Source organism: Thunnus albacares, chromosome 7, assembly GCF_914725855.1.
Source record: "Thunnus albacares chromosome 7, fThuAlb1.1, whole genome shotgun sequence".
NCBI classification, from domain to species: Eukaryota; Metazoa; Chordata; class Actinopteri; order Scombriformes; family Scombridae; genus Thunnus; species Thunnus albacares.
Window position 1 is genome coordinate 30,658,647 of NC_058112.1, and position 13,584 is coordinate 30,672,230.

The 13,584-nt window shown below is 40.6% G+C and overlaps 1 protein-coding gene and 2 long non-coding RNA genes across 4 annotated transcripts in view; 1 reads left to right on the top strand and 2 right to left on the bottom strand.

Moving 5' to 3' along the window:
* Positions 1-13,584, bottom strand: part of LOC122986274 (neuronal acetylcholine receptor subunit alpha-7) — a 55,286-nt gene that overhangs the window by 3,128 nt on the left and 38,574 nt on the right. For both annotated transcript variants that reach the window (XM_044357446.1, XM_044357447.1), the window contains 3 exons: positions 6,717-6,911; positions 1,299-1,385; positions 790-899 (listed from right to left, as the gene is read on the bottom strand). In XM_044357446.1, coding sequence (XP_044213381.1) covers positions 790-899; positions 1,299-1,385; positions 6,717-6,911 — 392 coding nt within the window. The remainder of the gene's footprint in view (positions 1-789; positions 900-1,298; positions 1,386-6,716; positions 6,912-13,584) is intronic.
* Positions 6,942-10,398, bottom strand: LOC122986277. The gene is made up of 3 exons (XR_006404280.1): positions 10,330-10,398; positions 9,863-9,930; positions 6,942-9,618 (listed from the first exon to the last, which is right to left on the bottom strand). It is a non-coding gene; the product is annotated as an uncharacterized LOC122986277 (long non-coding RNA).
* Positions 10,336-11,784, top strand: LOC122986275. Its single transcript, XR_006404278.1, has 3 exons — positions 10,336-10,722; positions 10,835-10,936; positions 11,350-11,784. It is a non-coding gene; the product is annotated as an uncharacterized LOC122986275 (long non-coding RNA).

The following is a 13,584-nucleotide window of genomic DNA, read 5'->3' on the forward strand; positions in this document are numbered from 1 at the left end:
AAGAAGCGACCTTGAGACTGAGAGGTCGGCAGTTCAGTGTCTGAACTGTCAAGATAAATCTGAGCCGAGGAGTGACAGTCGGGTTAGCAGCGACAGAGGGAAATAGTGTAACAATATAAATGATTAATACAAAATTCAGAGAGAAATGCATACAAATAAGTTGATTGTGAGGGAAGGACATTCTTTTTTTTTTTTTTTTTTCTAATCTAAGATCATGGAAACACTTTCAGTTCTGAGCGGAGCTGCTGGAAACAAACAGCAGCTGCTGGAGTCCAGATTTCATAACGTGAGACAGATTTGTTCTTTCAGCCTCACAGCTTCATCTTCACACCTCAGCTGGAACATCACATTCATAACACGCGACAGAGCAGGACAGTCACCTCCCCACCTCCACCTCCACCTCCACCTCCACCTCCACCTGACCCCGACACCACACACACACACACACCAGGTAATAGCTCTGACCTTCAAACTAAATTCCGCCTTAATGGAATTTCTCTTGCTGAGATTCCCGTAGGGGAGTTAGTGTGTGTGTGACTGAGAAGGACTACATGTGTGAAGTAATTCAAGCTGCAAGTTGTCTTAAAATAAATAAATGAAACACATTAACATCCAGTCAGTGGAGACTGACAGTGCTCGTTAAGAGCTTGTTGTAGCTCGTTAAGGACCTGAAGCTAATTAAAGCTGACTCGGCAGGACGTTTGGAGCTCATACTGGACTCCCAGCAGATTAAATCAGCACATACAACAGAATGAAAGTGGAGAAAGAGGAAGAAGATGAGCGACTGACCCATTGCGGCATGTGTCCTCCGTCGGGGTCGTGGTGATGATACTGCAGAACCAGAACGGTGGCGATGACCGACAGACCCACGATCACCATGGTGGTCGCGAAGTACTGAGCTGAAACACAAACGCTCTTGTTTGTGATCGAGACGACGACACATCAGATCGAGTGATGTAAGACGTCCCGCTACTGCTGTATTCAACACTTGTTTGCAGTATTTTCATGTCAGTTTAGTTTAGACTGGTCCAGGTGGAAAACACATCCAAAGTTGTCTTATTTACATCCTGTTAGCTGGATAGAAACTAGGGGTGTGCCTGAACACAAAGCACAAAGAGTGAGGTTTTATACGAATATTTGTTTCATACAAATACAGATAATTTTCGCTGCCCTAACAAATACAGATACAAATACAAATACTGGGATCTCTGCACATCCCTAGTAGACATGTGGGTAACATTCAGACGACAGAGATGGAGAGATAACTCGGGGGATGAAGGGATGATATAAGTGCTCACCTATGAGAGGAACGGAGTCAGAGGTCGCCGGCATGATCTCAGCCACCAGCAGCATGAAGACTGTCAGAGAGAGCAACACTGTGATTCCTGCAGAGAAAAGAGATCATTAACATCCGCCTTAGGGTAGAAATGTATTATTTATCCATTGAATCCATTGAGTTTAGCGTGCTGTCTGTATATTCTCTGATTCAAGTTAATCCCCAACGACCAATCAATGGTATGTGTACGGTAAGAGCATCTCAATACTACTGTTATCATAACACAGTTTAGATTTTCGTCATGAAAAGCATTTCTTCAGTGAATTACAGCTGCTAATAAACTGTGTTGTGTTTACTGGTTTCACTGGAAACAGCAGCATGCATGAAGCCGAGCGTCCTCAGCTGTCTGGCAGACGTTTCTGTGAACAGCTGCTCAGCTCAGGAGTCGAGAAAATTGGAAGAAGTGTTGACAAAAAAGAAAGATACGAGATAAAAGGATGAATTCCCTCGACTGAACATGAGGGTATGAGTCTGTATTGTGTTGCCAATTTCTGTAAAAGTTAGAGAGGAGGAGGAGATCTCACAGGCAGCATCAGCGAGCAGGAGAAGAACAGTAAAGCTCCTCTTCTTAAATATGTGAGTTAAGCAAACTAAACTTAAGGGAGATCTGAGGATTTGAGGTCTTGGATATGTGCTAAAGCTTCAGTGCTGAAACAATCACAAACTGAACTGTACTGGGAAGGAAGATGAGATCTCAGGGTTGGAAAAACTAATCACAGGTGTAAATTTGAGCCAAAACTGGTAGTATGATACTAGAAATTACATTTATATTCTACTCATTTGTTTGTTGCTGTTGTAAATTGTTGTAATTGTTACGTTGGTAAATGTAATCGCTGCCTGAGTTACGTTCACAGGAAAACGTTTTTTTTACATGAATTAAGAGCAGCATTTATTTATCACACTGAAGTTGGAGGTTGGAGGTCAGAGGTCGTGGTGGAAGGACGGCGTTTAGGACACTAACCAAGTACTGGCAGAGTCTAAACACAACCATAAAAAAAGTTAATAATGCTGGTATTATACTGAAAGATCAGATATGAACTATGTTGTCTCTGAACGTGTCACTCATGCTGTACGTTCAGTATCAACATTTTTGCAACTTTCCAGACACATTAATTAACTAGGGCTGTAGTCTGCTGGTCGATTAGTTGGTCGATATGCTCTCGTCCGACTAAATTCTCGTTGGTTGAATAATCTCCGTGTTATTTTCATAATGAGAAAAGTGCTACATCAATAGCTTTCCAGGATTAATCCATTATTTCCAGCGGCGATAAGGACAGACTAACAAATTACCTGTGAAAACAACGGGGGTGTATTCAAAACACCCCCGTTGTTTTCACAACTTTGAACTCGCCCAACCTAATGGAGTCTGGCAGTAAATGTACAGTACAGACTACAGTGTGTCAGTTAATAAATGCTAAAAAGTCACGTCTGTTGTTTCCCCAAAGCGCTGGAAAAGTAAAGGGGTTAGCTCCAAAGTTAGCAACAACTTGGGTTAGCATAACCTGAAGATGCTAAACAGAGAAATGTGTTTACTGTGCACTCTGTCCCGTTACATCGCCATTATGTACGATTTCAAGATTTTCTTTGGTTGACTACATCCCTATAATTAACAACATTTTCTCATTATGCAGAGACAAAAGATCATTCACGATGTTTCAAAACAGTATATATTTATATCTTAATTTGACAAATTCATTTTCTATAAACACCTTTTGTTTTTTCCTTTAACTAAAGAATCCAAAGTTCAGCTCAGTTCAGCTACAACAACATCGTCTAAAACGTCCAAATCATGTCTTGTTTCTGGAAACTATCTGATTAAGAAAAAGTGAACGTGATTATAAATCACTGACCAGATGTTCAGTACTGGTAGTTACTGGTAGTACTGGGATTTAAACCACCAGGATAAATGACAATAAAGACATTTTATAGAGGTGACTGGAAACAAATCCACCTCATCAGACTGTTCACTTGACCTGCTGCCACACTAAAGACACCACTGAGAGATTTCTATTGGATAATAATAGTAATGTTTTCCAGTTTTACTCTTAACTGGTGATAAACCTCCAGCGAGGCACAAAAACCTTTAATTCTGCAAACATTACAATCCTCTGTGAGGAGGGTGAAAGGTCAAAGGTGAGAGATTTACACACCACCTCTCCGCCCCCTAAAACGTCCTAATAAAAGGAGTCGGATCAATAAAAACAACAAAACCAAAAAGGCTCAACACACACACACACACACACAAAGGAGAGCTAATTGAGTATCAGCTTTTAAAGTGTGTCATAAAACTTGTTTATAGACGTATTATTGATCAGTTTTTGCCTGTATCTTATTTTCTTTTAACGTACCACAAACTACCAGACACCATTACAATAACCCTGTAACACTATAAAACCCACTGTACTTACAAATTACATATATTTATCTTTTAGGTTACAAAATGTATAACAACATGTCTACATATCATCCATATATGGAGCTATTTCCCTATCTTTATTCAAGAGCGTGGTTTATCAATTTGAGAGCATAATTATTGATTTCACGTCCAAATTTTGTAATTTGTCCCTCAAAACCCTGCCCTCGCACTCAAATATATATATAATAATTGGATTTTTTGAGCAACAACTCTGTCAAATTCCCCCAACCAATAGAAGGCCAGGTTAAGTGTCGACCAATGAAATGATCCCTGCCTCCTTACGAGCTTGTTCGCTTTACTTCTTAGAGCGTCCCGTACGGGCGGGTACTCTTTAACCGGGTTCATCCACTCCCGCCCTCCAGAGCTTTATAAAATGTACTTCCCTTGCTTTCTTTACGACTTTTGGAATAAAAAGACGGTTCATTTATACACCAGCACCCATGATTTTTACTATAGTAGCCGCAAGGCGCAGTGCCCGCCTGTTGGTGTGCTGGAGGAGAAAACGATGTCATCTTCATCATAAACGTTTCTATGGTTACGCCCGTGCGAGGAGGCGAGATGGTCGCTTGAACTTCATTTTTTTATATGAGAAATTAAAATGATAAGCGTCACAAGGACCCACAGTTGTAGTTTTACTTCCTTTTGGGACCCACAGTTATAGTTTTCTCAGGCCGGTTAGCAGCTCCTCCATCCGGACTGCTGCTAGCGCGAAGCCACTGACACAGTTAGCTTAGCAACAAAATTTGAACGTGAATCAATAAATTTTGCTCTCAAATTGATATACCACGCTCTTGAATAAAGATAGGGAAAAAGCTCCATATCCATAACTGTTAAATATATACTTGAGCAGGCTGTATATACTGTTCATAACCACCTACTGTATGTATATAAAGTTATAAAGTTAACTTATCACTTTTTTACCTGTTCAGTATTTATTTCAGCGCTCCTGACACTCACACACCTTTGCACTATTTGTATCCTGCTCACGGTTTACAGAAACGGTTTCACCTGTATACAGACATTATATATTGTTGTATATGTATAGATCTATTTTTTCATCCACTTCTCTTTGTTCAGCTTGTTGTCCTCTCTGAAGACTAAACCAGAGTCAAATTCCTTATATGAGTAAACATACTTAGCCAATAAAGAATTGCTTTAAAATTTTTAAAAAGATAAGTTTGATTCCTGTCAAATCTCTACTCGCTCGCTCATTAACAGTCGCTGCAGATAAGAGCTGAATGTGTGGAGACCGATAGATCCTTCTGACATTCAGGTTTGACTGAGTGTGTAAATTAAACTTTGACTGAAAGATTTTCTATCAGATCTCATCAGCTGGAAGCCTCCCTGCAGCTTTAACTTCCTGTTTCAGAATGTTTTATAGCTGATGAGCATTGACTCGGAGCCATCAGTCATCTGAGGGCTCTCGGCGGAGGAACATCCAGCCCGAATATCTCCTTCAGCCGTCTGACTGACCCAAATACTGTCTGGATAAAACTTATTCTAAAGGACCAGTCAACCAAATAACATAAAAACAGATCTTCTTGCCTTTTTGCAGAAAAATATAGTTTTATAAGTTTATTTGTTCACCACAAATAAGTCTAATTATCTTCATTGTATTGAGGTGGAGGCAAACATCTCAAGGTCTGTTTCCATCCATATGTTTTATTTGAATTTTCAATTTGCACATGAAAAGAAAACCCAAGTGGAAATGCATGAAATAATTTGAAATAATCTTGAAATGTTGCAAAAATGATGCTGTATTGATAAAAGTAAAGTGCAACAAAGTGTAATGGAAACAGACTTATCAAATAAATGATGACATAGCCTACATGAAGCATGTGATCTGAACATCCACTTACACTTCTGAAGAGATGAAAAATAGCGGCCCGGATTTCCAAAGACCTACACTCAACACTGCCTGAACGCCTCCTGCGTGACACATAAACTGAGCACCAGCTGCTGCTGTTCTGCTAACGTGCTGCTGCACATAACGCCAGTGGTGGAAGAAGAACTCAGATACTTTACTTCAGTAAAAGTACATAAGTATTATGAGCTTGATGTAGTTAAAGTATTGCAGTAAAAGTACATAAGTATTATGAGCTTGATGTAGTTAAAGTATTGCAGTAAAAGTACATAAGTATTATGAGCTTGATGTAGTTAAAGTATTGCAGTAAAAGTAGTGGTTTGGTCCCTCTGACTGATATATTATTATATATGACATCATTAGATTATTAATAGTGAAGCATCAGTGTTAGAGCAGCATGTTACTGTTGTAGCTGCTGGAGGTGGAGCTAGTTTACACTACTTTATATACAGTTAGCTAGTTTAGTCCAGTGGTTCCCAACCTAGGGGTCGGGGCCCCTCCAAAGGGTCAGCAGATAAATCTGAGGGGTCGTGAGATGATTAATGGGAGAGGAAAGAAGAAAAAACAAAGTTCTGATACACAAATCTGTTTTCAGTTTTTGGACTTTTTCTCTAATCTTTGATTTTTGCTGAAATATTGGATCATTTGAACATTTATTGAAATGAAAGCATGTGAGAAGTTTAGAGGGAAAAATCACTATTTGGTGGAGCTGTTAACAACTCATAGACATGTGAAATGTGACCCCGACTACACACTGCTTTTTGTAAGACGTCAAAAGACAAAAAGGTTGGAAACCACTGGTTTCATCTTTAACAATGTGTTGTATTTTAAAAGCTTGTTATATTATCCATTGTGTCAAATCAAATAAAGCTGTTAAATAAATTAGTGGAGTAGAAAGTACAATATTTCCCTCTGAAATGAGTGGAAGTATAAAGTAGCATCACATGGAAATACTCAAGTAAAGTACAAGTACCTCAAAATTACACTTAAGTACAGAACTTGAGTAAATGTACTTAATTATTTTCCACCTCCTGTGTAAACATGGTGTTAATCTGAATAATAAACTTGTAAACATCACAAGTTTTACACACAGTCCTCACCCAGCGAGATCTTCTCTCCGGAGTCGGCGGGCAGCAGGAAGACGAGGAGCGCGAGGGTGGAGATGAGGACGCAGGGGATGAGGAGGTTGAGTCCGTAATAGAGCGTCCTCCTCCTCATCACCACGGTGAAGGTCACGTCAGGGTACGGCTCCTTACAGCAGTCGTAGAAACGCTCGTTCCTCCGTCCAGGAACCTCTGACACACACGGAGGGATGGATACACAGACAGGCAGTAATAGTAAACTGAATATCTTTGGGTTATGGATTAGTTTGGTCACCTGGGCGTTTGGGAACATTTTCCACCATTTTCTGACATTTTATAGACCAAACAATTAATAGATGATGAAAATAATGATTAGTTGCAGCCTTGCAAGGTGATCACAGGCTGCAAAAGTCAATCAAAACAAGGAAACATATTCCATCTCCCTGTGTAGACCTGCTGCTGAAACGCAGGATCAATAGACAAGAACAAACAACAGAATAAAGTAGTAGACGTGAGCTTTGATTCGACAACAGAACGGTGAACTCAAAGAGATCTGCAGGTTTGATAGAAGATCAGACGACGTATTTAGAGATTTAAAAAGCCAGTGGCAGAGTTTTAAAATCAATTCTGTAACAGATTAGAAGCAGCGCAGAGATCAGAGAAGTTGATTGATGTGTTCAGCTTTCTCGGTCTTTTAATAAGATTCAAGCAGCAGTGAATGAATGAATGAATGATCTGCAGCTCTCTGAGAGCTTTTTATCTGACGAAAGCTCATTACAGAAAAAAAAAAAAACCCTACAAGAGATGAAGGCAAAAACATTTTTTATCAAGATTTAATCAAACTCCTGCAAATTACAAACAGAAGATAAATTGAAGCTCTGGATGACAGTGGCTTCAAATGTGCAGAAACAACTGGAATCTTTTGTTATTTCACTGATGTGTTTTATAGAAAACTGATAGAAAACTGATGAAGATGTAAAACATACGACGTGTAAGTCATTTCCCTCCAGTTAAACACAGAAGAACATTCGCTCCCAGTCACATTCGACTGCTCGACCTGCAGGAATGAGGCCGTTTTAACCTCAAATGGTTTTAGAAATGTAATTTATTCCTCCACAGGAGAGGTATTTAAACATTTCACAGAGAATCAAATCCTCCCCCGCCGCCGCCGCCGCTGCTGCTGCTGCAGGGAGGCGTGAAGCCGCCTGCCAAACAGGACTGACGGTAATGAGGCCCGCTCAGGTTTTTATTACTGGAATAATAATCGGTTGCCATATTGTCTGCGCCGGTGATAGATTAATAATAAAAAAAAAAAAATCCAAACATGACGAATTCAAATAAGCACACACATGATGACGGGATAATAACCACAAGCTTTTATTTTCTTTCCTCATTTCTACCGATTCTGACTCCCATCTATCTCCTGGACCTCTCACCTCACCGGAGAAGACAACTATAATAAGTTAAATCTATGTGTATTTTTTAAAAAGTAGTAACTACTGCAATGTTTTTACATCCCACAGTAGAGGTGTGAAGTGTACGGAGCTGTTTTATATTCCCATTTCAATTTTCAATATTACTTAAATTCCCTCTCCACTCTGATTCGTGTTGTTCCCTCAGCTGGATGTTGTTTGTTTTCTCACGTTGGTCTGCTGTGTTAAGTTTGGACCAATCGTGGTCCAGTATGCAAAGCACAAACACTGAGAAAATGAACTTTACAATGAAGGAGGAGACAATGAAAAGTATTTACTTATTTATAGATGATGGATTTATTGATGAGGGAGAAGAAGTAGATGTGAGTTTGAAGGAGGTCATTTAACTTTTTTAACTTTATCGATCAAGTTTTACTTTAAACCATGTTTGGAGGGGATCCGTTATGTGATCGATTGATGAAGATGATGCTCCTATGTGTTGTTAGATGAGTATCATCTTTATTGCTATAACAGAGCTCTTTCTTTAAGTTGTGTTCATTGTTACTGTTGTTTTTTTAATTCTCTGATGTTGCTTTTATCCATTTTTTTGTAATTTTTTTTTATTGATACCTGTAAAGCAAACCTTATACAACCATGTGTTGACACGGCAACAAATACTGAAGAATACTGAGAATTATCTGTAAATAAAAACACATTACATTTTGTTTTCCTATCGATGGAGATGATGCTTTTGGTTCTGTGTAATTATAATAATGTTCATCCAGTTATTCAGCCAATAATATTCAGCAAAGTTGAAGTTTGACCCTGAAACTAATCCAAATAAAACACCCACACACTGACCTTTTTGTCTCACTGCCCTAATGACCGCATAGAGAAACGTGTTCGATCAGTCAGACTCGGACTGGTACTCTGTGTTTTTTGGCCGCAGTGAGCCTTCCTCCCTCAGCTACACTTTCCATTTTTCTGGCTGTTTTACTGATTAATTACTGGAGGAAGTGGAGAGGTGACAGATAAAAAACTCCCCGGTTCTATTTCCTCCCTCTGTGCGAGCCTGCAGCATGCCTGGCTGCCTTTCATTTGCCTATACATTGCTACATTGCTCAGTACATTGGTTTTAATCTCCGGTAGGTGTCGGAGGGAAGGGGGGGGGGGGGAGGGCTAAATGGAAAACATGCTGCTGGGATTTTCAATTAAGTTGACTCTGAACGGCCCATTGGCTGAACAGCGTCTCTGGAGGAAACCGGCTTTCATTCTCTGCTATCTTTCTTTCCATTTCATACTCGCTTTCATCAGCGGCTACAGACAGAAGAACTTCAGCTCCCCTGAGACCGAAGACCATCCTGCCTTCATCATTAGTCTCCAGCAGCAGCTCTGTGGTGCAGCAGCAGCGATTCCGTCCTCTGTACTGGACCTTTGATCTGCAGGCTGCTGGGGACCAGCAGATGCTGAAGCACAGTCACACGGAGATCCACAAAGCCAATTATGTCCTGCAGAGATGTTGTTGTTGTTTAAAGGATTAGAAACATCTTGGGAAATAAACTTTCTTTGCTTTCTTTCCAAGTGTGAGATGAAAAAACTGGCATCAATCTCATGTGTGCAGCCAGATTTCCATCCAAATTTAATGGAAATTTTAACCAAATTTCAAGAATATCAGCAAAAAACAATGAATATATATATATAATGTGTTCACCCAAATTATCAACATTTTTAAAAAGATATTTTCTCATCTACCTCACACAGTTGGTTCATGAAGATAAACAGCTGGTGGCGCAATTTTTGCAGTCCGGGTCATTAAACTACTGCAGAAGAAGAGGGAACAACAAGATGACGTAATAAAAAAGAGCACCAGTCAAACCTCAAAACAACGTAAATATGACATTTCTGTTTGTTTCATGTATTAATTGGAGTAACGTTAAAGTCTCCTCATCGCTCCACACGGATCTGATGTTTTTATTTGCCGCTACTTGTCTTCTGGTTCTCTTCAGCGGAGCAGAAACGTTAAGTGGACGTTAACAGTAAGTCATATGTTTCATCTATGTCATGATTTACTCACTAAATCTGTCTCCGTTTCATTTTGCATGTGTGCATTTTCCACCACCAACATTTTTCTACTATTTGTCAGGATTTTTAAAAGTTTCCATAATTTTTTTCATGTGCAAATTGAAAATGTGAATAAAAACAGGTGGATGTAAACACACCTGCTGTTAAACGAGTCCTCCGCTGATTTATCGTTGTGCTACTTTAACATTGTCAGACTCATGATGGACAGTAAGAAAAAAATCAATGCAGCAGAACAAGAGACACACACATTCTTCTTCTGTGTCAATACCTGGCACCTACATTACCCACAATGCAACTCGACTTGATTCACTACAGCTGTCTCAATTCAGGAGCCGCATCCTTCAAAGGCTGTATTTGAAGACCGAGGCTGTTCCTCTTCCAAGGCTTCTTCAAAGGCGGCCTTCTTTTCCTGAATCTGGAGGATCCGACAGATGGATCCCTCACAGCCCAACGTATCCCAGAATGCATTTCGTAACAAGTGGCAGCAGTAACGGTGGAGATTTTCAGTCAGGCTAAGCTGTTTCTTCACTGTCAGAAGTTTTAATATATTTTCAGGCAAGAAAGTAATAATTTAGATTCACAATATGTGGTCAGTTTATCCAAATAACACCTGTTTGTAAATCTGCTCGGACATTTTTGCAGATGTGAGGAGCCGCTGACCAGGTGAGACCAGCCAGTCGTCTCAGCTGTTAGCAGCCTAGCGACTCCTGAGACGATCAGCTGGTCAACATGTCGTCGTCCCGGGTGAGAAAGATTTACGGCTGGCTCTAATGTCTCCGCAGCATTTTGATCCATGATATAATACATTTTGGAAGATAAATGTTGGTCTCACAGATGAATTTTAACACTTGTAGCCACATTAATTTGTCTGAATGTAAAGTGAAGCTTCATGTTTTTACTGGACAGAACAACAGCGCTGCCTCTGGAGCTCCATATGTACAGATACAGCACATTTAGATAAATATAAACAGATCAATCTGTATTAAATTCCCTTTTATTTTATTAAGCTACATAACAGTTTGGATTTTTATTAGAGCTACATTACAGACTTCAGATTATTTTGTCACAGTTCAGTCAGAGGAGAGCAGACAGGCTCTTATTGAATGAATGAATTAAAATAAAGTAATCGTTAAATACATTGTTTATTTCATCTGCAGCAGTCAAAGTTGCTAGGCGACAGGAGCAGCGCTTCGTGATGCGAGGATATAGGTGGGAACAGCTGGTGACGCAAACCGTCTCGTTTAACAAGCGCGTCCTTCGAAGGATGGCGGTAAATCATCGGTACGTGACAGCAGAGACACGTCATCAGCTCACATCTGCATCACTCTGATGAAAATGCTGCAAAGTCACAGAAAACTTTTGGTTTGTTTCTGAGATCTAGAAGCAACGTTTTTGGATTGAGGACCGAAGATTTCACCCTGTTTCTCTCACGATCGTCTCGATCGTCTTGACTTTCATCTCAGACAGTGTAAAAGAAGCCTGAAGATGATTCTGACCTGCAGGCTTGTGACACTGATGAAAGCTGGATGGCTGAAAACAATTTGTCTTTTTTGTCTGTTGTAAATAAAATGACTTCTTGTCATTGAGTGTGACCTTCTTCTGTCATCACTAGTTAACATAATACTGATAAGTTTTATTTTGATATTGATTCAACTTGATTAAAGATGCACAAGACAAAAACAATGACTTCTGAATCTCCAGAGCTTCTGATGAGTCTTCTACACAAACAGTGCACATGCAGCAGATGTGTGCGTATCACTTTATTAAAGCTCTATTTAAACATTAAACTGTGTGGCATCTGCTCAGGAGAAACCGGAGGGCCGCAGGCATCCCAGTGTTTGTTCCATAATAAAATCAGCGCAGTAAAAGGAATCAGACCTGAAGTTTGATGATATAAATGTCATTCATTGGTCACGCTATGTTGCGTGATTTGGCATTTGTGAGCAGTCCGGTAGTATAAACATGGCTGGCAGGCAGCGGCGGCAGCAGTGCTCCAATCAGCCTTCAGGTTCACTGAGCTGCACGCAGCAGCAGCAGCAGCAGCAGCGGCAGCGGCGGCAGCAGTCTGCTCGCCCTGCAGGCCCGCCGCGCTCAGCAGCAGCAGGAGGAGGATTTAATTACCAGCAGATTAATGCTGGATTGGAGCGCTGATATGAAACCCTCCACTCCGCAGCAGCCAGACAGGTTCAGCAGCCTCTCAGCTGCACGCCGCTCCCAGGTTTTTAACGGCCGAGTCCACAGGCCAACAGCTGGAACGTTTAAATATAGTCGCTGTCGGGGAGAAAAACTCCTAAATGTAAACTTTTCAGAAACTAATTAAAACAATTTGTTTATTTTGCCAGGAAGCTGCTGCATGATCAGTCAGGCATCTAACCGTGAAATAAGTTTCTCAACATTTCTTCCCTTCTTTCCTCTCTGTAGCGCCTTTCACACGGGACAAATAACCCACCAACACCCGCTAACATCTGGCTTCTGTCTTCAGTGGGAAAGCGTACAATCAGCGTTCATTCCCGGGTCAAATGACTCCGCAGTCGTCACGGGTATTTATCAGCTCCAGCTCCGATCGGAAGTGATGGAAACACTCAGGTGGACGATGCGTTGAAGTTCCAGATGTTGGCGCATATACAGCCAGGAACATTATTTAGTGTTTTTTGACAGTCTATGGGAACAACGTGCAACGGCCATTTTATTCTTTGTATCCAACACGAGGCGACAGAGCTTCTCCTGATTCGAGGAAAAGAGGAAATACGGAGACAAGTTACTTGCAGAGTTTGAAAGAGAGACTGAAGTAAAAACCTCTGTGCTGCTTTCTTCTATTTACTGACCCTGTTTTCCAGCGTGTTTGTGACGTCGAACGTGACATACCAGACAAAAAAACAGAAGTGCTGTGTCACAAATCGCGTACTTCTGTACTTACACTTAACATTTTGAGTGCATAAGTGCGTTCACAATGAGAAGTATGGGTAATGCAGTGCACTGTGAGTACCCGGATGGTGCAACTCAAAACGGTCAAAAAGTTGAGTGCGGAACTATGGACACTTCTCGCCCTCAACGGTCGCCATCTTGGCTACGTAGCAGAAGGGGAGGGACCGCTTTTCAAACTGGAAATGGCGGCTGAGGACGTTATAACTATGGTGAACATCACCACATTATACAAATGTAAGTTATATATGTGTTTTTAGCACTAAGCACCACTATACTGTTGTCGGATATAAGCCATCAGTGTGTTTTTGGGTTAATTTATCAGTCTGTAATGATTTGGTAGCGCGAACGATAACGCGAATGCTAACGCTAGCTAATGCTAATTTGCGATCGTCATTTCCGGTAAGTGCACAACAGCCGTGTTTGATTTGAGACGACACTACCCTGTCGAAATTCGCGCACTATGCCAG